At 41.9% G+C, this 24386-nt stretch overlaps 1 protein-coding gene and 1 non-coding gene across 3 annotated transcripts in view; one reads left to right on the top strand and one right to left on the bottom strand.

Annotated features, from left to right (window-relative positions):
* ptpn7 (protein tyrosine phosphatase non-receptor type 7) overlaps positions 1–23597 on the top strand; it is a 72105-nt gene extending 48508 nt beyond the window's left edge. For both annotated transcript variants that reach the window (XM_033042480.1, XM_033042481.1), the window contains exons 4-11: positions 88–271; positions 4121–4205; positions 7695–7786; positions 9419–9556; positions 10898–11008; positions 13168–13325; positions 15499–15612; positions 22584–23597. In XM_033042480.1, coding sequence (XP_032898371.1) covers positions 88–271; positions 4121–4205; positions 7695–7786; positions 9419–9556; positions 10898–11008; positions 13168–13325; positions 15499–15612; positions 22584–22692 — 991 coding nt within the window. In that variant the 3' untranslated portion in view covers positions 22693–23597. The remainder of the gene's footprint in view (positions 1–87; positions 272–4120; positions 4206–7694; positions 7787–9418; positions 9557–10897; positions 11009–13167; positions 13326–15498; positions 15613–22583) is intronic.
* Positions 19600–19791, bottom strand: LOC116987108. Its single transcript, XR_004415648.1, has one exon. It is a non-coding gene; the product is annotated as a U2 spliceosomal RNA (small nuclear RNA).
* Positions 23598–24386: the final 789 nt, after the last annotated feature.

Genomic DNA, 24386 nt, shown 5'->3' with positions numbered 1-24386 from the left:
CAGTTTCCATGCTGTATGACTATGATTTTGATAAATGGGTTCAGTTTCTAAGTACTAATGCTTTTTCTCTTTTTGGATATTTTTTAGAAGAGGTTCCAATGTCTCCCTTACACTGGATGTGAGTGCCTTGGGAAATATTGAACCCATCAAATCAATCTCTACCCCACGAGAAATTACTCTGCAGTATCTACAGACCACCAGCTGTGTACTAAACAAGGAACAACTGAAGGAGGCTACAAATAACTCCCAGGCACTGGAAGCTGAATTCTCGGTAACATATTTTCTGTTTATTACTTTAGTTTAGTTTAGTTTAGTTTAGTTTAGTTTAGTTTAGAGATACAGCACAGGAACAGACCCACGAGGTCTGCACCGACCAGCGATCCCCACACGTTAACACATGCCGACACACATTAGGGATAATTTACATTTATGCCAAGTATACAAACCCAAGCCAATTAACCTACAAACATATATGTCTTTGGAGTGTGGAAGCAAACCGAAGATCTTGGAGAAAACCCACGCGGTCACGGGGAGAACGGACAAACTCCATACAGACAGCACTTTGTGGAGGCTGATGCTGGGATAAAGTATGTGAATGTGCTCTGAGCTAGGTCTGTGACTGCACTGAGAAGTTATTGGTGATTACCATCAGCCTTCATTGGTAGGCTGGGATTGCCACCACTGAATGAATGGATGAGTAAATACTTTATGAATGAATGAATGAATGAATGAATGAATGAATGAATGAATGAATGAATGAATCATTTATAGTCACAGTGAAATTTGTTTGCTTGCACGCCCAAGGCATGCAAATAGTCACCCATAAAGGGCGCTTACAAAGTTACAAAGTACAAAGTACCCCTGCGCCAGGTCCATCTTTGTTCTTCCCTCTTCCATCCTGACGGTCCCCTTACGCCGGGTCCTCAATTATCCATTGTTCATCCCCGCCCCCCACTCACGGCGGTCCTACCATGCCGGGTCCCCATTGTTCTATCCCCCCTCATGGCGCCCCCCCTGCTGGGTCCTCCGTTGTTTCTTCCCCCGGGAGTGTCGTCCTCATTCCCACATGGTCCACCCTCGTCTAGACGGGGGTGGCGGTGGAAACATTGAACTTGGGGGCACACAGAAATTGTGGAAGCACACAGATCAGTTTCCAGCCAATCTCTCCACCTCATTATTTGCAGAGTTTACTGAAGTATATTTGCTTACAATAATAAATGCAATACTCATATGATAGTCACCATTTTATGGTTGATAAGTGACTCACAGTAATATTACAAGTAAATGCTTAAATGGGGAGAATAAAGTTAATAAATTCATACGTTCTAGTAGCAGAAATAGGCCATTCGGCCCTGCTAGTTTACTCCGACATTCAATCATGGCTGATCTATCTTCTCGTCTCATCCCCATTCTCCTGCCTTCTCCCCATAATCCGACACCCGTACTAATCAATGAAGCTTCCTTCATTGTGAGCAGCAGAATCACAAATTTCATCACTGAACGAGGTTAGGAATTGGGAAGAATTCTGAAACACTTGAGAGTCTGGAAGTACTGAGTTTAAGTCCAGCATTTACAATGATGTTATCTATTTGACTGAAGTGTCCAGAACTGTCGGCGCCAGGAGAGATATTTACGATCAGGATGCAAGTTCAAACTGCACTTTAACAGATGGAGCTGCATTTATTTTTAGTGATCAAATAGATCAAAATATTTTAAATAACTCAGACAGTAAGAATGAGCCTCACTGCAAATAAGTGCGACCTTACAGGCCAGCATACACCACTCCTGTCTTACACTCCAATCTCTTTCCCCAGCTACCTCCTTCCCTTTGACTGGACTTCTCAGCATGAGCACCATCTGCTGGCCATTCATGCTTCTCTTTTGTATTTAATTACAATTTCTTCAATGAGTTAGAGTCATAGAGTCAAATAGCACAGAATCAGGCCCACAGCCTAATACCTCATTCTGCCCTTAATACCGCACCTCAGCTACTTCCATTTACCCGTGTTTGGCCCATATCTCTCTAAAAGCTTCCTGTCCATGTACCGTGCAAGTGTCATTTAATTACTGTTATTGTACTTGCCTCAACTACCTCCCCAGGCAGCTCGTTCCATATTCCCACCACATCTAGTTTAGTTTAGCTGCCAGAATCCAGTCCTAGCTCTCACAAATCTTTCTCCTTAAACCCATGCCCTCTGGTTATTGATTCCCCTGCTCTGAGGAAAAGCCTATGCATTCACATTATCTATCCCCTCATGATTTTGTGTCTGCTTTAGTCAGCTATCAAAGATCTTGTGGCAGCTTTTGTTCTGAACCAACCTCGTCCTGTTCCCTACCCCCAATATATGATGGCATTTATGGAAGTTGTTGACTGTTGAGGATCTGTCCGGCTTTGATGGTAAATGCATCTTTCATTGTCATAGCATGGCAACTGCTGAAGATTTATGGCCAACAACAGGATTTGGTGGCTTTAAATCCTGAACTGTTCTTTAAGAGTGGAAGGTCACAGTTGTGGGTGCTGTTTGAATGTGTACCATAGAAAAAGGAATAAATGCCACCATTTGTGAAAATAATTAATGAAATATATGGGGAAATTATATGAAAAGAAAATGTCAATAAAGTAAATCTAATTCTAGATCTCCTGTTTGCCCTGTTTTTTTGTTGAATAGTAGCTTAAAGAATCGTTAATATTAGGGAATTAATTAATTATAGAAATGAACTTGTTGGGTTCTTGCTTCATTAAAGATTTAAATAAAAAGGCATCATTTCAAAATATATCAGGCATTGAAAGTGTAAATGTAGTCCGTGACATTAATTATTAGCTTTAGTATATTACTCAAAAGCATATAAAATCATGGAATAGGCCCTATGATGCAATTGCTTGTTGCCAATCTAAAAATTCATAATCCACTACCAGGTACAGAATATTTAAATATTTATTTCCCACTTGTATGCAGATCAATTTAGGTGAAGCAGGCTTTAAAATAAAGAATAATTTAAGGGCGGCACGGTGGCACAGCGGTAGAGTTGCTGCCTTGCAGTGCCAGAGACCCACGTTTGACCCTGACTATGGGTGCTGTCTGTATGGAGTTTGTACCTGTGTCCTGTGTGGGTTTTCGCCAGGTGATCCGGTTTCCTCCCACATTCCAAACTCATGCAGGTTTGTAGGTTAATTGGTTTCGGTAAAATTGTAAATTGTCCCTAGTGTGTGTAAGATAGTGTTAGAGTGCAGGGATCGCAGGCCAGTGTGCACTCGATGGGCTGAAGCTGTATCTCTAAATTAAACTATAAACTAATTGCTGGGGTCAGGTAGCAGGAGAATTGAATGATTGATCAGTTCAAGAGTTGCTCCATATGCCAGCAGGATATTTGGTATTTTTAAATATCCAGAGGGATACTTGGTATCCTTCAATTATATGAAAGAAAATACCTTTTGTCTCTCTCATCTACAATTTTATAGCTGCATGTTGTTAAAATGCATGATCTTGTTGGGCTATGTGTGCCATACCAATTGCCAGACTTAACGGACTGTACAGCTCACTTGTACATTATCCAAAGCTTTCCTTAACTCTTAATGATTATATATTCAGAGAGGCTGCAGCTGGTAGAGCTGTTGCTTCACAGCACCAGAAACCCGGGTATGATCCTGACCTCGGGCGCTGTCTGTGTGGAATTTGCACGTTCTCCATGGGTTTCTTCTGGGTGCTCCAGTTTCCTTCCACGTCCCAAAGGCGTGCGGGTTCATACAGGTTTGAAGGTTCATTGGCTTCTAGTCCCTAGTGTGTAGGGTTTAGACGAGAAAGTGAAATAACATAGAACAAATACGAATGGGTGATCGATTGTCAGCATGGACTCAGTGGGCTGAATGGCCTGTTTCAATGCTGTGTCTTTAAAGAAAAAGAATAAAGTTGCAAATAGCACACTGAGATTTACGTACCTTAATGAAAAGAGCTCTCAACCCTGCAGTTCTAGGATGCTGAAATAAGTATTCTCATTTATATTACAGGTTATTAGTCAGCAATTTCTAACAGTTGTCCCGGGATCTCTGTGCGTTCCTTGATCATTTCCATTCTCTCTGCCTCTCAATTAATGCCCTGAATTTATGTTTCCTTCCTTTTAGAAAATTCCACCCAATTTTATTGAATCCAAAGAGCTGAATATCCCAGGCCATGCTTCAAAGAACAGATATAAAACTATTTTGCCAAGTAAGTCTGATGATTGAAAACTCTAAAATATTATCAGTATTGCATTTACTTTCGATGATCTTGTGAAAATATGAATTTGAATGAGAAATTCACTGTGTCCGTCTGCAGGTACTTATTACATCTTTATTGTATGGGTTTAGTTTATTTTGTTTTTATTATTGGCAACAGTTTGAAATGAAAAGATGGTGAGAAGGTAGAAGGCCGGCAAGTGGTGTTCAAGAAGATGAGGTGTGATGGGAGAAGGGGAACGTAGCACCTTGCCAGAGACATAGGCACGGAGAGGGAGGAGACAGAGGAAGAGCTTGACATTGGGGCAGACTCGAAACTCATTGAGGTGTTGGTGCAGGGGTCCGAAGGGAAGGCTTCCACTGAGGACAGCTTGTTCAGCATCAGAAATGGGGATGTTGAGAGGGGTGGTGAAGACATGGTTAGGGGTTGGTGCTGGGAGCAGACACAGCATCATAGGAGGGTGGATGTTCATCGGCAGCAGCACTGTGGCGTAGCAGTTGAGTTGCTGCCGTACAGCACCAGAGACCTGGGTTCGATCCTGACTAGGGGTACTGTCTGCACAGAATTTGTTATGTTCTCACTGTCACCGCGTGGGTTTTCTCCGGGTGCTCTGGCTTCCTCCCACACTCCATAGACGTATAGGCTTGTAGGAGGAAACTGGAGCACCCGGAGAAAATCCAGCGGTTACGGGAAGAACATCACCCATACAGACAGCACCCATAGTCAGGATTGAACCTGGGTTTCTGGCGCTGTAAGGTAGCAACTCCATCTGCTGCACCATCGTGCCACCACCAATCACATCTATTAGCATGAACTTGCCTTTCTTTGAGTTTTACTTCTCTACAATGTAGATTTACCATCTCTGCAGGCTCGCCTTTCTTTAGCTTCTGTGCCTTTTGCCAACAGAAGGCTGTGCAATTAAGTAAGTGTGTTAAGTAAATCAAGACTGATAGTCTTGAGTCAGCAAACATAAATATATCTGGGAAACCAAGTTAACTTATTACATCCATCAAATGTAGGCTAAATTATCACATGCACAGTCAATCTAGGAAACAAAAATGACAGTAAATATACTTCATAGGAGACCTTTTAACTATCTTTAAACAAACTTGCACTATATGTTGTAGCCTTTATCTTATATCTGTGCACTGTGGGCAGCTTGATAGTAATCCTGTAGACCTTTTTCTTTGACTGGATAGCACACAAACAACAACTTTTCACTGTACCTTAGTACGCGTGACGATAATAAACTAAACTAAACTAAACTAAATTGTTTCATAAGTAGACACAGCAACACGGGGCTGTGTTTCTTTAGACTTCAGACTCTTAGACTTTACACCGGTAAAACAGGCCATTTGGCCCATAGACTCCACATCTACCGGCAATCACCCCATATATTAAAAGCAATCTACACACTAGGGACAATTTACAGTACCATTAATCTACAACCAGTACATTTTTGTAGTATAGGACGAAACCGGAACATCTGTAGAAATCCCACAAACTCACACGGAGAACGTACAAACTCCATACAGTTAGCACCCGTAGTCAGGATTGAACCCAGATCTCTGGCCCTGTAAAGGGCCTGTCCCACTTGGGCAATATTTCTGCGTCATTTACGCGACATCATTTATGCGTCACGACGCACAATGCGCGCATAACGTGCATTACGTGTATATACATCCCATTATAGAATGAATGCAGAGAGGATATTTCCACTAGTGGGAGAGTCTAGACCAGAGGACATAGCTTCAGAATAAAAGGATGTACTTTTAGGAAGGACATAAGAAGGAATTTATTCATCAGAAGGTAATGAATATGTGGAATTCATTGGCACAGAAGGCTGTGGAGGCTGTCAATTGATACCTTTAAGGCAGCGATTGAAAGATTCTTGATTGGTATGACTGTCAGGAGTTATAGGGGGAAGGCAGGGGAGTGGGGTTGAGAAGGAAAGATAGTTCAGCCATGATTGAATCGTGGAGTAGACTTGATGGGCCAAATGGCCTAATTATGCTCCTTTCACTTATGAACTTACAAAACGGATTTAATTGAAGCTGCTGTTATCGACTGCAAAAAGTGGACAGAAATACATTTGTTAAACGTTTGTGTTTGTTCAGATGAAGTGGTTGAGTGGAAGGCAAAAGTCAGAATATTAAGCAGTCACCTGTCTGCTTCCGCCACAAGTATCAATCAGTTTTAATGTCAGTGTGATTATTTAGATTTCATTCTACAATAATGTCAATTGGCAGCTATAACCCCAATGTGCAGGTTACATAAGTATCATGACTTTTGAGAGACACAGCTTAATAACACATGTTCTACATTCTTTTCACATAATTTCATATTAATAACTTGGATTTGTCATCAGTCATGTGAGTCTTGATCAAGATCAGGGGAATAAGATTCTGACGTCTAAAGTAAGCATCATTCTCGGCCCAACTCAGGGTTCATGATAAACTGGACCAGTTTCCTCTTACATGCACCAATTGTGCTATTTGAGTAAATTCTGTCCGCTGGGTTTAAATTCCAAAGTTAGAGCAGGCAGCAATGTTTTTCTCCCTTGGTGATCCATTCATAACTAAATTAGATCACAATTTCTTTACCCTAGGACTAGTCCAAAACATTCCAGGCTGATTTTGCACATATTACTGCGTGAACAACACCCTCACCATTCGATTAGTTTAGCGCTTTCCATTTGGGCTCTGCTGCTTTGCAATCACCGTGCTTGCTTGTAACATAGTACAGTTAGGAATCAGTAGCCTTGCCTCACACGTCTCACCCCAGTCACTCCCGCTTCTCCCCTCTCAGTGTGAAAATGCACACCTCCATATTCAGGGACAGTTTCTTCCCAGTTGTTATGAAGCAACTGAACCACCCTATCACCAACTAGAGATTGGTGCTCACCTCCCAACGACCTCATTGGAGACCCTCGGACTTTCTCTAAACGGACTTTACTGGACTTTACATTGCACTAAACATTATTCCCTTTATCCTGTATCTGTACACTGTGGAGAGCTTGATTGTAAACAAGTATATTCTTCTGCTGACTGGACAGCAGGCAACAAAAGCTTTTCACTTTACCTCTGTACATGTGACTATAAACTAAACTAAACTAAATGAAATTCCAGAGGAAGAAAGGTTAACTGCATCCACTTATATATTGAATGATTTTTGTGAGGTTCCTTACACCAATTTCTCGGACATAATGTAGCAAAAAGGACCTTCGGTTCTGATTTATACCATAGATGCAAAATGCTGGAGTAACTCAGCAGGTCAGGCAGCATCTCTGGAGAACATGGACAGGTGACCTTCCAGGTCGGGAACCTTCTTCAGATAATTAGTCTCGGGAAGGGTTCCCACCCGAAACGTCACCCATCCATTTTCTCCAGAGATGCTGTCTGACCCGCTGAGTTACTTCAGCATTTTGTGTCTATCTAATTTCTCTGACATGCTTTTCCAAAAATGTCTTTGCCCCTTTAGATCCACAGACGCGAGTCCTTCTGCCAACAGAGAAGCACGGTGAACACCTAGACAATCACCTGAGTTCATATATTAATGCGAACTACATGAGGGTAAGGTGACTTTATGTTCATGCTGTCAATACAATTTTTTTTAAAACTATTTTTGGTGACACTAGGAACAGCACAGGCTGGAATCTTGAGTAAAACACAAAGTGCTGTAGTAACTCAGCGGATCAGGCAGTATATCTGAAGGGAATGAATAGGTGGCGTTTTGGGTGGGGGATACTTCTTCAGACTGATTGTAGTAGGGGGAGAGTCTAGACAGACAGCGATTGAAAGATTCTTGATTGGTATGACTGTCAGCAGTTATAGGGGGAAGGCAGGGGAGTGGGGTTGAGAAGGAAAGATAGATCAGCCATGATTGAATCGTGGAGTAGACTTGATGGGCCAAATGGAAAAGAGGTCTTGATGGAAAAAAGTCTGGCAAGTGATAGGTGGATACAGGTGAGGAGGGTTTTGATTAACAGATGGGTGGACAAAGGCTCGAGATGAAAAGGAGGCAAAGGGGTTAGATAAGGAAAGAAGAAAAGTGCAAAAAACAGAGTTATTTTAGTGTCCATTATAGATTTTTCCTCAATTTAAACTTACTTTAAGATAATTCTGAAGAAAGGTCCCAACCCAAAACAGTGTTTATTGATTCCCTCCACAGAAGTTAACTGACCCAATGAGTTCCACCAGCACTTTGTGTACAATTTAAACATGAGTTGATCTACCATGATCTATCTTTGATGCTTCCAAAGTCAATCCAGTCTCGTCCACCCATTCCCTTTCTATTTCCAATATACAAAGTACTTTTACCTGTAAATGTAAACAGAAAGTAAACAGAAAAACATACATTGTTTTTAATATGAATTAAGACATCTTATTTATTTGTTCTCTGTCTTGGATGGATAAGGAATTCCTTTTGTTCCATTATCAAAGGTTTCAATTAACTTTTATTGTCACGTGTACCAATTAAGGTACAATGATATGCAAATTACCATCCAGCCATACTAAAAAAAGCAACAAGACGCACAACTACATAAAAGTTAACATAAACATCCACCACAGAGGATTCCCCACATTCCTCACTGTGATGGAAGGCAATAGAGTCCAATCTTCTTCCTCAGGACAATCGAAGCTCCCACAGCCGGCGATCGAAGCCTCCGCATCGGGGCAATCGAAGCTCCCGCTTTGAGGCAGTCGGAGCTCCTGCGGCTTGGAGTTCCCGAAATTTGTCTCTAACCAGAGACCGCGTGCTCCGCGATGTTAAAGTCCACAGGTACCCATGGTTGCAGCCACAAAGTCGATCCCCAACAAGGATCGCGAGCTCTGTGATGTTAAGTCCGCAGGCTCCCGCGGTGGAGCCCTCAAAGTCAGTCTCCAGCAAAGGCCACCAACTCCTCGAAGTTAGGCTGCCGTGCGACGGAGATACGATATGGAAAAAAATCACATCTCCGTCAAGGTAAGAGGTTAGAAAATGTTTCCGCAACTCCCCCAGCAAGGCGCCACCCAGTGGACTATTTGTGCCATAATGCCAATTCATTCCTACGCACTATTTATTTTACAGTTTTTGCCTGTAAGTGTGAACACGGTCCGACTTAGATTTTCTATAGAATTTAAACCAGTTGACCAAATTAGTTAGAGTTGCCAACATTTCTTTACTTCTGATTATAATTGTCTTTGCTTATGGTACTGATGTAGGGATACGGAGAAAAGGAGAAAGCTTACATTGCTACTCAGGGCCCCATGGTAAATACTGTGACTGACTTCTGGGAGATGGTCTGGCAAGAAGATTGTCCAATAATTGTGATGATAACGAAGCTAAAGGAGAAGAATGAGGTATGTGGGCGGATTTGATCATAACTTAGTTACAAGATTCATGGTAATATAATTTTTCACAAATGTCAATTCTGAGGAAAATAATTAATTGAGCAAGAAATTGTTGTATCGTGGTCAAACTCAAGGTGATATGAGGTTATTGTAGAGATATCATAAATAAGGGCCATTGCAACCTACTCACTGTTACCACCTCTTCTCTAATATCATCCACCCTTTTCTCACCTTCCACTTACCGAGCCAATTGTATACAAATGACATTTAGGAGAAAATCAAAATCTTGATAGCCATCGATTTTATGAATTTATGTGTCTGCAGCTTTCTGAAAAGGATCATGGTTGGCAGTGACTTAAGGACCACATGGGATGGATTTTTCTAAATGGCTCTTCCTTTCTTTGAGGATGTACTGAATGGTCTTGCTTTGAGATCTTGGCAGGTTTCTGTTCATGGATTTTGTGGAGCTGAAGCAGAATTCTTCGAGCGGTCATTACCCAAGTTTATTTTAAAAAAATAAAAACAAGCCAGGAGCTTTATTCTGCTCAGCCAAATGTAGTCCTATATACCGCAGGTTTTCCCATGAGTCTAGGAATCCCAGATATGCCCTTATGTGTGGAAACTGTAGGCTTAGACAGGTACATGGATACAATTAGACAGGTACATGGAAAGAAAAGGTTTAGAGGGATATGGGCCAAAAGCAAGCAAGTGGGACTTGCGTAGATGGGACATGTTGGTCGATGTGAGCTATTTGGGCCGAAGGGCCTGTTTCCACATTGTGTGACTCTATGACACGATGAGTCAATGGCTGGAAAGAATACAACTCTTATGATGCAGCAGGTGATAACAATTTGGAACAAGGGAAGGGTTAGTTCCAATATAAACTGCAATTTATATGTTTTAACCAAACAATATTGAACCGCAGTGGCACAGCGATGGGGACCTGGCTATGATCCTGACTATGGGTTCTGTCTCTACTTAGTTTGTACCTTCTCCCTCTGACTGCGTGGGTTTCCTCCAGGTGTTCTGGTTTCTTCCCACACTCCAAAAGACATGCAGGTTTGTGGGTTAATTGGCTTCTTTAAATTGTCCATAATGTGTGGGATAGGACTAGTGTACACGTGATTGCTGGTTAGCATGGACTTGGTGGGCCGAAGGGTCTGTTTCCACACAGTATCTCTAAAACTAAAACTAAAACATTGATTTAATTTTGAGGTGACTAGATTGATTAGGAGTACACTATTATTATTTAATAACGTTATTATTGTAAAAGCTTAATCGGTATCCTTTGCATCGTGTGAATGCATAAGCCTTATGTTAACTTAACACCATTCTCCTTGTGCTTTTCAGAAATGTGTTGTCTATTGGCCAGATAAGCAAGATTTCTTTGGCAGGTTTGAACTTGTTGTAGAAAATCTGAAGGAATGTGATGGATACAGTGTTCGGGATCTGATCATTAAGGTACACGAAAAATAATTACATTAGCACAATTAACATCAAGAATGGCAGATGGTATTCATCATTAGCATTAACAAGGTGGTAATTGATGAGGATAAAAACAAATATGAGTAAATATAACTGAAAATATGAGGCTTGGGATAGAGAACAAGAGATGCAGTGAGCTGTAATTGAAACAGAAATAATGGCAACATCTCAAATTTAGCTGAAAAACAGATAAGAGGAAATATTGGGAAATGGAATGGGATGGGCTTTGGAAATACTGAGTAAACAGGAGGAAAGTGCTAGCATGGATTAACCAGGCCAGATAGTCTTTATCCATGTTGCAATTCAGATGTTAAAAAGTATATTAGGGGGAATTGAATACCATAAAGTTATGAAACATTAAAGGTATTTATGCTTCATGTCATTATGCTCATAAATTTCTATTTGCTTCATAGGCTAAATTGCTCTTTGAGCTATCTGATGTAACATTGACAATGCAGTAACTATTTTTGTTGATGACATGTGTTGCTTGCAGGCACAAGATCAATGATTCGTTCATCTGATTTGGGGTGGATATCAATGATTAATGCATGTGATTTTTAAAGGAAGAAATACTACAAACATAGAATATGAGGGAAGCCCAGTGCATAATGTGAATAACGATAGGCTGGTCAGGAAGGTTAGGACACATGGGATCTAGGATAAAGTCTCCTATTGGATCAAAAATTGGTTGTGGTGATAGGAGACAGAGGGTGATAATGGAGAGAGACACAACATGCTGGATTAATTCAGTGGTTCAGCAGCATCTGTGAAGAAAGGGAATAGGTGATGTTTTGGGGTGAGCCTTCTTCAGACTGAGAGTCAGGGGAGAGGGAAACTAGAGGTATGAAACATACAAAGAACAAATTAATAAAATATATGAAAAGAACAAATCAAAGCCAGCAGTGAGGATCAAGGAAAGGTGGAGCCCAAAATGGTCCATTGTTGGCTCTGGAAAAGGTGATAACGTGTAGATGCAAATAGTGAAATTAAGCAGGATGACAATTAAACTAGTAGGATGACTAGGGTTGGGGAGGGACTGAGAATGCAATGGTTACTTGAAATTAGAGAAATCCATATTCATCCTGCTGGGTTATATGTTGATAATCGAGGTTTGTTTTTTGGATTTGGATGCTAGTATGGGTAGCATGAGATATAGGTTTGCACCAAACAGATCATAATGTCAAGATGGTAACAGGCTAATGTGGCTGGTGTGGGTCAGACGGAAAGAAAGGGTGAGTTACTTGAAGTCATAGTTTTATGTTCATGTCATAGGAGCAGAATTAGGCCATTCAGCCCATCACATCTACTCCACCATTCAATCATGGCTTAACCCCATTCTCTTGCCTTCTCCCCTTAACCCCTGACACCCGTACTAATCAAGAATCCATTGATCTCCTACTTTAAAGTATCCAATGACTTGGCCACCACAGCCATCTGTGGCAATGAATTCCATTGATTCACCACCCTGTGACTAAAGAAATTCCTCCTCATCTACATTCTGCAGTCGAAGAATTTGATATAAAGTTAAGAAGGCTACAACATGTCAGACAAAGACGAGGTGCCGCTCATCGGGTTTGTTCTGTGCTTCATTGTACAAGTGCAAGAAGCAATGGATAGAAAGGCTAGATAGGTGTGGGATGAAGAATTAAAATGGTTTTGGTGCTCAAGCAAGAGAATTAATTTTCCAGATCTTTTCCAAGCAATATTCATTGGCATGATCAGGAAAATTGTTCACGGGAGGTGTAAAGATCAGCGTAGGACAAAAGGAGGGAAAAATAAGTATCAGGGCAATGACTTTTGAGTGGCACAGTGGTGCAGCAGGGCAGCATAATGGTGCAGAGGTAGAGTTGCTTCCTTACAGCGGCAGAGACTCAGGTTCGATCTTGATTCCGGGAGCTGTCTGTAGTGTTTGCACATTCTCCTGTGACTGCATGGGTTTACTCCGGGTGCTCCAGGTGATAGTTGGTCGGTGTGGACTCGGTGGGCTGAAGGGCCTGTTTCCACGCTGCATCTCTGAATTCAAACTAAAACTTGAGCAAAGTATTTGTTTTTGGACCAGTAATTATCTTCACAGAGAAGTAAAAAAGTGGGGCTTTGTGAGAACAGAGGGTTAATTGACGGACGTTTTTTTCCAGGATACTAAACAGTCTCGGAGTGTAAAACACTATTGGTTCTCCTCATGGCCTGACCACAAGACTCCGGATACAGCACAATCAATTCTGGACCTCGTGCAAGAGGTGGAAAGGAGCAGGCAGATTGCTGTGAACAAGGGTCCTATCGTAGTCCACTGCAGGTGAGAAACCTTCCTGGCAGAAATATAATAACAAGGAACTGCAGATGCTGGTTTATACCAAAGATGGGCACAAAATGCTGGAGTAACTCAGCTGATCAGGCAACATCCCAGGAGAACATGGTTAGGCGACATCTCAGGTTGAAGTTCTGAAGATGACTCCGAAGAAGGGTCTAACCTGAAACTAGACACAAAATGCTGGGGCAACTCAGCGGGACAGGCAGCATCTCTGGAGAGAAGGAACGGGTGACGTTTCGGGTCAAGAGGACAGTCAGGGCAGGGGGAGTCCCAAGATATAGAAGGATAAGGTGTCAAAACGACAGATCAAAGCGGAAACGTTGCCTATCCGTGTTCTCCAGATTGCTGCTGGACCCACTGGCTGAAATGCAGTTGGACACAAGAACATCACAGAATGCTGACTCCTGTATCATGACTGCTGCCAGATAAGCAGATGCTAACTGGCATGATATTTCTTTTGATCACTCATGAGAGCAATTGACATTTGTGTTAAGGATGGCACGAGATACAAGCCAATCAATGTGACCACTAAGATGTATTTAGTGCTTATGTATGGTGATACTTGGACAGACCTGTATACAGTTCATACAGTATAAAATGTATACCTCGGTACATGTGACAAATATGGTACCATTGAACCATTAACTGCAACCGTCCTTGTAGGGCCTCCAACTCACTTAGCTTGCATCTTTCTAGCTAGTGAGAATGAAATGAAGATTTCACTCTCTGAACAGGAGCTTCACTGATCTTGCTTTGGCAGCTGAGAGGTGTTGCTAAAATATCTGCAGTAGCAGATGGTAGGAGGTGAAAATATAAAATGTCATGGGATTAGTCTCCTCCACCTGCTCAGGTCCTTGGTTGGCTTTCTCCGAGATTTGACTTGTGGCAAGTTTCACTGATATAGTTTAGTTTAGTTTATAGATACAGCACGGAAACAGGCCCTTCGGCACACCGAGTCCACACCGACCAGCGATCCCCGCACATTAACACTATCCAACACACATTGGAAACAATTTACATTTATACCAAACCAATTAATTTACAAACCTGTTAGTCTTTGGAGTGTGGGAGGAAACCTGAGCACCTGGAGAAAACCCACGTGGTCACAGGGAGAATGTACAAACGCCGTACAGATAGCACCCACTGTCAGGATCGAACCCGCGTCTCTGGCACTGTAAGGCAGCAACTCTACCACTGCTCCCCTGTGTTGCTGAGAGCTAATTCCCTTCTACTTTGCCCTGGTCATCTTGCTCTGTTTTGTGCTCCACAGAGGAATGTTTAGTTTAGTGAAACAGTGTGGAATAGGCCCTTCAGCCCACAAGCTCTATCCTATACTCTAGGGTCAATTTAAAGAAGCCAATTAACCTACAAATCTGTACGTTTTAGGGATTGTTAATCATTGTGGCCTGTTTCGACTATCTCTAAACTAATTAAGAACAGGAAGGACTCCATGTTACCCAACACCATATTCATCAATCCGAGGTGAAATGGATCATGATTGAAGGGTGTTTCTCTAACACAGCATCATTGACATCAATTCAGTCATTTACACATATTGGTATGATCAAAAAAGAACACAAAGTGCTGGAGTAACTCAGTTGGCCAGGCAACATCTCTGGAGGACATAGATAGGTGGTGTTTTGGGTCGGGTGCCTTCTTCGGACTAGTATCACGATTCTTCTGCTCATCCATGGCTCAATATTTTGAAGATAGACACAAAATGCTGGAGTAACTCAGCTGACAGGCAGCATCTCTGGAGAGAAGGAATGGGTGACGTTTTGGGATTGAGACCTGTAGACTGAGAGTCAGGGGAGAGGAAAACGAGATATGGAAGGTTACAAAAAACATGTCTCCATTCCATATCTCATTTCCCTCTCCCCTGACTCAGCCTGAAGAAGGGTCTTGACCCGAAACGTCACCTATTCCTTCTCTCCAGAGATGCTGCCTGACACGCTGAGTTGCTCCAGCATTTTGTGTCTATCTTTGGTGTAAACCAGCATCTGTAGTTCCTTCCTACACACAAGTTCAATATTTTCCCCTTCCCTTGCCCTTCATTCGAGTGGTATCAGTTAACTTAACTCCATTATTTTTACTCCACATTTAGTAAGTATATTTCATCTACTAAATCTGTAATAATAACAATAATCTTTGCCTTTAGTGCAGGAATAGGGAGGACTGGCTGCTTCATTGCCACGAGTATCGGATGCCAACAGTTAAAGGAAATCAACAAAGTGGACATTCTAGGGTTAGTGTGTCAAATGCGGATCGACAGGTCAGTAGTGCTACTTGTAGCTAAAATATGATATTGAGATTGTGTATTTAAGAAGTTTTCTGATACAAGGGTGGACGTGAATGTTTTACCCTATGGTAATTTTTAAAGATTTATCTCACACACTTGCTAATAAGATGCCACGAGGGTGAAATTGCAGCGAATTGTGACATAGCCCAGACCATCGCACAAACCAACCTCCCTTCCATTGACTCCATTTATACCTCATGCTGCCTCGGTAAGGCCATAATAATCGAGGACAAGTTGGACCATTGCCACTCCCTTCTTCTCCCCTCTCCCATCGGTCAAATGGTATAGAAGTGAAATCGCACAGCTCTAGATTCAGGGACAGTTTCCTCCCAGCTATTATCAGGCAACTGAACCATCCTACCAACAACTCAAGAGCAGTCATGAGCTATTATCTACCTCATTGGAGATGCTCGGCCTATCTTTGAACAGTCTTTATTGGAATTTATCTTGCACTAAACATTCACATTTGCATTATTCCCTTTATCATGTATCTGTACTGTGAATGGCTCGATTGTAATCATGTATTGTATTGCCTTTCCACGGACTGGTCAGCATGCAACAAAAGTCTTTCACTGTCCCCCAGTACATGTGACAATAAACTAAACTCAAACATCCTGGCATGATTTCAATCAAAAGGCAATCATTATCTCATCCACCCTATAACATTCTTACAAGTTGCCATTCTAACCGTTCAAGCAGTTTATATTTCCAAAATTGTGAGTTGAACCATATTGCATCGTTTATGATATTTATATAGTGCCAGTCTAGTTTATTTCATAGGACGGGCATGTCAGAGATTGGAAATGGTGGTTTAAAGATCCATTCCTGAATTGTACATGTAATTTTGTTTTCTAGTTTAGTGCAGTAGTGATGGTCCATGCCGTTGTTTCAATTATTCAATCAGCATGTTGTTGGATTTAAAATAACATTTCCCTGGCTAAGAGTCATCCACTAGTGGACAGCAAAAGAAGTTAGTTGATAGTATCTATTTCTGGGTGGTTACTGTAATGGAATTCAACACTGTGTCTTCCTGCAAATCAACATAATTTTACAAAAGAAGAATTATTGGTTGTATCATGTTTTATAATATATCAAGCAGATGGACATGTTCACTTGCAAAGCTGACCACTTTCATGCATTTTCTGTGTACAACAACACACAGATTCCTCTGAAACCTTCCCATGACAAAGAGTAGAAGGTTCTATGCAAGGGATATAGGCAGGTTAAGAGAATGGGCAAGAAAATGGCCAAAGGTGAGAATGGCAACCAGGATGAATTTCTTTAGCCAGAGGGTGGTGAATCTGTGGAATTCATTGCCACAGGTGGCTGTGGAGTCCATCATTGGGTGTTTGTAATGCCGAGATGGATAGGTTGGTGATTAGTAGGGGCATCAATGGTTACACGGAGAAGGCAGGAGAAGGGATTTAAAAGGGAAAATTATCGAGTGGAGGAGTAGACTTGGATGGCATGAATGGCCTAATTCTGCTCCCATCTCTTATAGGGTGGTACAACAAGATCCACAAATAAAATTCAAGCACATTTTTATGGGAGTGAATTCACTTTTATTTTATCTGTTTAGGGAGTTCAATGGTTTTCTCTCTAGAATAACATTCGAAAAGGAAATTATACTCAAAAGGATAGTTGATTGAAAGTGTAAAATCCTATATCTTAAAATAGTAAGATTAAACGAGAACTTACCAGTTTGAAGTTTGATCTGTATTTTATGAGGAGTTACGATGAGGGATTACGTGAAGAACCCGCTCAGTGCGCAGGCGCGGCATACTTCCAAGCAGCGGTGTGGAATCACAGATAGACACAGTTATTTGAAGTAAACATAGTAAAGATAAGGAGACATCAATTTATTAGTTTGATCCATATAATGAGGGTGGGAGCGGAGGGCACGTAATCCCTCATCGTAACTCCTCATAAAATACAGATCAAACTTCAAACTGGTAAGTTCTCGTTTAATCTTACTATTTTACTTCGGAGTCACGTGAGTGACTACGTGAAGACTTCAAAGCTCTGTGATTTCAAACCGTGTAACAGTTCATACTTCACTCGCTGCCGAAGTCATTCGAGGGAGGAAGTATGTTATCGTAATCAACCATGAATCTGTTTGTAAAAACAATAATGGTGTTATTAACAACAACAAGACCAATTGCTCCCCCGGGCTTAAATTATATATTTTTTGCAGATTCTTTTTCTGCAAACGATACAGGTTCTGTCAGTGGTTTGTTATAAAAGTTTGGAACGTATACTCCCTAGACCACCCTGCAGTAGCCAGGATGTGGTCCATAGGCTCGTCCATCCTCTTAGTTACTGATGTGGAAGCTGTTCTGGTGGAATAAGATTTTATACACGTTAGTATTTACTCCAGCAACTCCCAGTACCTGCTTGAGCCACTAGAGATAGTTTAGCTCGTCACCCGACCATGAGGTTTCCTGTGGCTGACCCATAAGGCTTTTTCCTCTCCCTCGGTATTCCTTATTGTGTCGATCTCTAAGTGGGTCATGACACATAAAACGTGGTTCAGGTGGGTATGCCCGGAATTTCATGACTGGACCTGATGTTCCTGGTCTGTTCTGTTTGGCCAACCCTTGAATGGGCATGTGACACTATCTGGTGTTATAACCATGTTGTCCCATCGCAGTAGATGGGAGAGCTGGCTCTTTGTGTTGATGTAAGGCCACCAGCATGTCCATCTTCAGGGTAGGCTGTTCCAGGGTGAGTGACCTGGCTGGTGATCATCCCCTAAGGTATGTCAGGATTTCACTGACATCCCAATTTGGGTGTACCTATTTCTGGGGAATGGATTGATATACCTCTCCTGTATCTGATCACCAGTGAGCGGTACCCAAGTTGAGTAGGCTAACAGAACATGTCCTTCATTGTGGTGAAGACCTGCCAGGAGCTCCAGTACAGTTTTTTGTTATAGTTGAATGTGTAATTCCTGTTTTGGAAACAGTGTACCATTTCTTGATGCTCCTCAGGTATGTTCCCTAGGATATGCGACGGAATGCTGTCATCAGGTTGATAGTGCTCCTGATCCAAGCACAGCAATGGTCTTCCCAATTCTGCAATTCTTTTAATGACCATGTCGAGGATCACTGGGAACCATGATTGTGGACTTGGTCCACTGTAATTTGCGTAGTACCCGACTGATGAAGCCGTAGTACCTATTGAAGAGGTAGAAGGAAAGGAAAACATAGAGATTAGGTTCCCCCCACCCCTCAATACGCGGGAATGTCTCCATTGCCGCTGCCTTGAGATTGGTTTCATGTGACGTAAGTTAGTACGTGGTGATTTAATTGGATATAAGGAATCGATATCTGGTGTCCATATTGCTTAGTGATTTCAGCAAATATTTTTGGTTTAAATGTATGTTTACAGTATTTAGCTCACCTGATAGGTGAGTTACTGATGGTCAAACATGTTTGACGACATACGGTTTCCAATTGTTAATAAATTGTCCCCTAATATCGATGTTCTCCGCCCAAGTGGTTTGGTATATGCCACCACTGATGTTGTTATCTTATAAACGAACATGCAAATTTGGTGGATTACTGAGCAAATGCTTCACTAGAATTAAGTAAGTTAATATATAACATGTTTAAGTCAATTCATATTGGCATTAAGTATTACAAGCTCAGTAACACATCAGGACACATAAGATGTTACTCAAAACAGGTGGAAGTGTACAACCATAATCCTTCCTGCCGATAAATTCCATGATAACACTACAGATTAATCCATTTGCCCCCATATTACAGGTATGGAGATAGTTTTGAACACTAGTATCTCAGCTCATAGGAAAGGTACAAAGTTCAGTAGCTGGTAATGCTGCTATATCCCAATTACTTTGCCACGTAGTTGATTGGTGGTTAATGCACCATGACTGATAGTCTTAATGAATACCAGATAACAACGTTGTGGATGGTCAACGTAAATATCTGGATATATATTTTGTGCACCGTTCCCAGAGGCACTGCAATACTGGGTCGATGCGTGGAGTGGACGGAGCAAGCCCCTATTCCATCTCCCGGTTCCAAAATTCAATTTAATATATGGTCCCTAGATAAGGGACGTATCAGATTATTAAACTGATAAGAACAGATACTACACTTGATCTTAGCCAAAAGGCCGAGAAGCGATGCAGCTAAAGCTGTATCCAAGGATAGTTTGTCGTTAATATATAAACATGCCATGACGGAATGTTTCTAAGTGTCAGGGCTAGTTGATTCTGGATAACTTTGACTTAAATGCCGCAACGCTCATCATGGTTACTCCATCCAGGTAATTGCGGTATATCCGAAACTTATATGAGAAGGTACTGAATAGTGTGCATCTTCAAGGTCGATGTCTACCATAAAGTATCCTTGGATCCATGGTAGTAGTTACAAATCCCATGAATGGGTATACCTGGTGAAATACTCAAGTGGTTTATCAACGATGGTGCGACATTCACCATCGTGGGAGGGTAGACCACTTGGGGTGCTTGCTGAATTGGTGGCAAGATATTAATTCTATTCCCCTTGTATTTATTTTTTGGTATATAACTACCAAGAGTGATAGCTTCCTAACCAGGCGTGATTCATCCACCCCTTGTTAGTACAACCCTTAACCTTTATGTGATGGTAGGAACCATACTTATCTGTCTTCATTGTTGTTTTCTTCGGTTTCTGGTTCCTTGTTCTTGTAGGGACGATGTTTGTTGGGGGGTGGCACATTTTCCCCTGGGGCCTGCTCTGGGCCGTGGCCTAAAATGCTACAGGTTTGGCATGCAGGCCCCGAGCTTTCACCAGTACCATGAGGTAGACGCCCCTGGTGGACACGTAGAGGTACTGCTGTCTGGTTTAGTGTGGTGCTCATTCCAGACTCTGCCCTCTTGTGCCGAATAGTTTGAACACTTCGTCCAGTTTTTTAGGACTGGTTTGGTAAGTGCCAGGTAGCAGGATCTGTGCTTATGAGGTCGGCGTTCTCATAGTCCTGTTAATTTCATAGATTGAGGGCAGGTTTGTGAGTTCATTTCAGAAGTTATGAGGTATACCGTTGAACAGTAGGGTCAGGTGTTTTGCCATACTACCCTGCCCTTCTGGAATGAGCAGGTGGACATGATAGCCGACGTCAGGGTACCAAATGCATTTTTAAAATATTTAGGTTAAATGCGCTGCTCAATGTATCCCCCAATAATGGCGGGCACTTTGAGTAAATGCAATTTAGGGGAGGCGTGATAAAACCAACGCCTCATGGCTACCTGTCTTGGAGAGGTTTTTTGGAAAAGACAGGTAGTAAGCTGGCCATCAGTTGAGACTGAAAAGCCATCTCGCTAGTGGTGGAGCCACATAGCGGCCACACCCAGCAGCTCTTCCTGATCCTGTACCTCAAGCATACTCCCGATATTGTTCAGCCAGTGACCCCTCTTCATGACCAGCCCAGCCACTGGTCATCCCAAAGCTAACCACACTAAGGAGGAAGCGATGGGCAGTGCCTAGGCACTGTGGAAGGTATGCCTGAACCCTCCAGCGAGACTGCCCCTCACGTAACGTGTCTCGCAGGAGCTCCTGCTCCAGGAGCCGCTCCAGCGGCTCAGGCGGCTGTCTCTCTCCCTGCGGGTGGAGAGACGTCCCCTCCGACAAGTCGGAAGCCACCGGCCGGATGCCTCTTCGGATGGCTAGACATCCAGCCCGCAGCTCAGGCACTAGCGGGACTGGCTTCGGCGCGGTGTGGGGATAGCGGAACGCCCGGTTAAATGTTCCTACCGCCTTCTTCTGGAGCTTTTGTGCCTTGTAGTAGCGAGAGCGCCCCTCAAGCAGCGCGTCTCGCAGGCACCTGCACCGAGAGCCGCTCCAGCGGCTCAGGCGGCTCTCTCTCCCCCCGTGCGGGTGGAGAGACGTCCCGTCCCAAATCGGGAACACCTGCCGGATGCCTCTTCGGGTGGCTATACATCCAGCCCGCTATCGGGCTGGGCTCGGCACGGTGTCGGGGAATAGAGGAACACCGGGTCGCTCCTACCGCCTGTTGCTGCCACCCTTCCCCCCGACGGGAAACGTTCCTCCTCGAACGGGGGACAGTTTTGTTCCAGAGCCTTTTTCTCTGCCTGTAAAACACAAGCAGAAAAAGGGGCTCCCCTGTAAAAGAAAACCGACCTCAGGATACTCACCTGACGGTCCGTTTCTCTGTTGCGGGAGTGCCTAGCTCCCGCTGCCGCTGTTGCACTGCTGGCGTAATGCCGCGCCTGCGCACTGAGCGGGTTCTTCACGTAGTCACTCACGTGACTCCGAAGTAAAATTAGCTGGTATCATAATGCACTCCTCACACACTGCACTGCAGATACAATTTTAAAATTATTTTAATTGCTACATTGCTCTATGAGTCTGTGACTTGCCTTAAAATTACTTTAAACAGTAGCGCTTTTAAGGTGAGAAGAGGAAGGTTTAAAGATGTTCGGGGCAAGTCTTTTTAACACAATATAGTGGTGTGTGCCTGAGGTTGTTGTGGATGTAGTGTTGTTTAAGAGGCTTTTAAGTAGGTGCATGGATATATAGGGAATGGAGTGATAAGGGTTGCATGCAGCAAAAGAGATTAGTTAAACTTGGCATCATGTTTGGCACAGACATTGTGGACTGAAGAGCCAGTTCAATGTTCTATACTGTGTTAATTCTACATGCCACTTAGCATTGCTAAAATAGAATTGACAGATTTCTATGCAATACATCTAAGTTCCTTTATACAGAGATACGAGATCATGTACTTTTTATTTAATTGCAAGTGCCTGCACATCTGGTGTGAAAAGTCCATTTGGTTTACATTTGCGCATTAAAATCTCTAATTAATTTGTTGATCACTTGCATTTCCTCGGTTCCCAATACTTTAATTTTTCTATGTACGTTATTCTGAAAGTGTATAACAACTAATGAATGACATCCATGGCTTTTCTTTTCTAGGGGTGGAATGATCCAGACCAGCGAACAGTATCAATTCTTGCATCGGACATTGCAGCTTTATCAAAACAGTTGCTCTACGAATTCAGATCCATCCACAATTTCAAAGTGAAGTCTCATTGTGATGAATGTTCAATCGTAAAGGAAAAAAAGTATGATTGTGCATATATGACAACTAAAATGCTTTTGCAATTGAATTGTTCTAATATTTATGCTACAATACATTTTAATTTCTCCATAATATAAGATAATATCTATATCTCATGACCATGTATATCGTTACACATCGGTCAGCTCAGCGGCATTCTGAGGCACTTTTCAGATCAAGATTCTGATTGTTTTTCCAGTTGTCTTTTGGTCTCGCAGTCCTTACTAGTGGATACTTCTTCATTACAGGTTTCTTTTTTTTAGTTAGAATATTTCTTCATATGTTTTATCGGTTTTATCTGTTTTATGTACTCTTTGTTTGGTTTAGTTTATTAATGCCGCGTATATTGAGGTACAACAAATACTTTTGTTAGTGTGCTATACAGTCAAAAGAAGACTATACATGAATATAATCCAGCTGTCCACTGTGAAAATATAAATAATAAAGGGAACAACATTTAGTGCAAAGATATAACACTGAAGTCTGATAAAGTCTGATTAAAGAAAAGTTCAAAAGTCTCCAATGAGTTAGATGGGAGGTCAGGACCACACTTTTGCTGGTGAAAGGACTGTTCATTTGCCTGTTAACAGGTTAATGAACAAAACACCTGACAAGGAATTAGAACATAATCATGATAATTAATGCTATCTAGAATCGTGCCCTCAAATTCTAATAGATGGAACGTCAACTTTAAAATTACTTGATTAATGTGCATAATTAAAAGCTCATGAACACTTATGATAATGTTGATGGGTTAGTTATACGTTTAGTCGCAGAATTGAAACTGAAGTCACAAAGTGCTGGAGTAACTCAGATTGTCAGGCAGCATCTCTGTAGAACATGGATAGGTGACGTTTTCGGGTCGGGACCAAAAGGGTCCCATCCCGAAACGTTACTTATCCATGCTCTCCAGAGATGCTGCTTGACCTGCTGAGTTACTCCAGCATTTTGTGTCTTTTCGTTTGTAAACCTGCATCTGCAGTTCCCTGTTCTATGTTCCCACAGAATTGAAGTTAATCTAGCAGGTTATATCACTGCAGGTTCCACTGCCATCAAGTTGCCCTAATAATGTGTTTCAATCCAGCGTCAAGGACCATCATTCTTGCTATTTTATGGTATGGTCCAGGGTAAAACGTCTCAATTTTTGGCAAGGTCATTTTCATTAGTAGTTCATAGAGCTTCCTCATCATTATTCATTTCCACACATTAAAGCACAAATACACGAAATACTTTAGATGTATATGACAATGGCACTTTAGATGAATACGACAATGAGGTCAGAGTATCAACCTTTCTCTAATACTAACAAAATTAAACCTCACTCAAACATCGGTAAAGTGGCCAAGAATAGATTAATTCTGCAACATACTCTATAAGAAATAAAACATAGATGGTTGGAAGGATGAACTATGAGGGGAACTTCCTTCTACTTCCTCAACCTCTTGAAAACTTAAATGTCACAATATTATTTAAATTACTTGAATGAAGATAAATCTGATGGAAAATCATAATCTGCAAATGTTCAAACCACAGTCTTTGCAACATTCTACTTTTTCTTTTTCATTTGTGGTATTGCAGTTGCTTCCTATCAAATCAAAACCAGATTGTGTTTGATAAGAATCTGAATTATCCAGCATTCAGTTTAAGATATTTTAATC

This window comes from Amblyraja radiata, chromosome 24 (assembly GCF_010909765.2).
Source record: "Amblyraja radiata isolate CabotCenter1 chromosome 24, sAmbRad1.1.pri, whole genome shotgun sequence".
Taxonomy (NCBI): domain Eukaryota; kingdom Metazoa; phylum Chordata; class Chondrichthyes; order Rajiformes; family Rajidae; genus Amblyraja; species Amblyraja radiata.
Note: the sequence above shows the minus strand (reverse complement) of the source record. Positions and strands in the feature narration are given on the sequence as shown.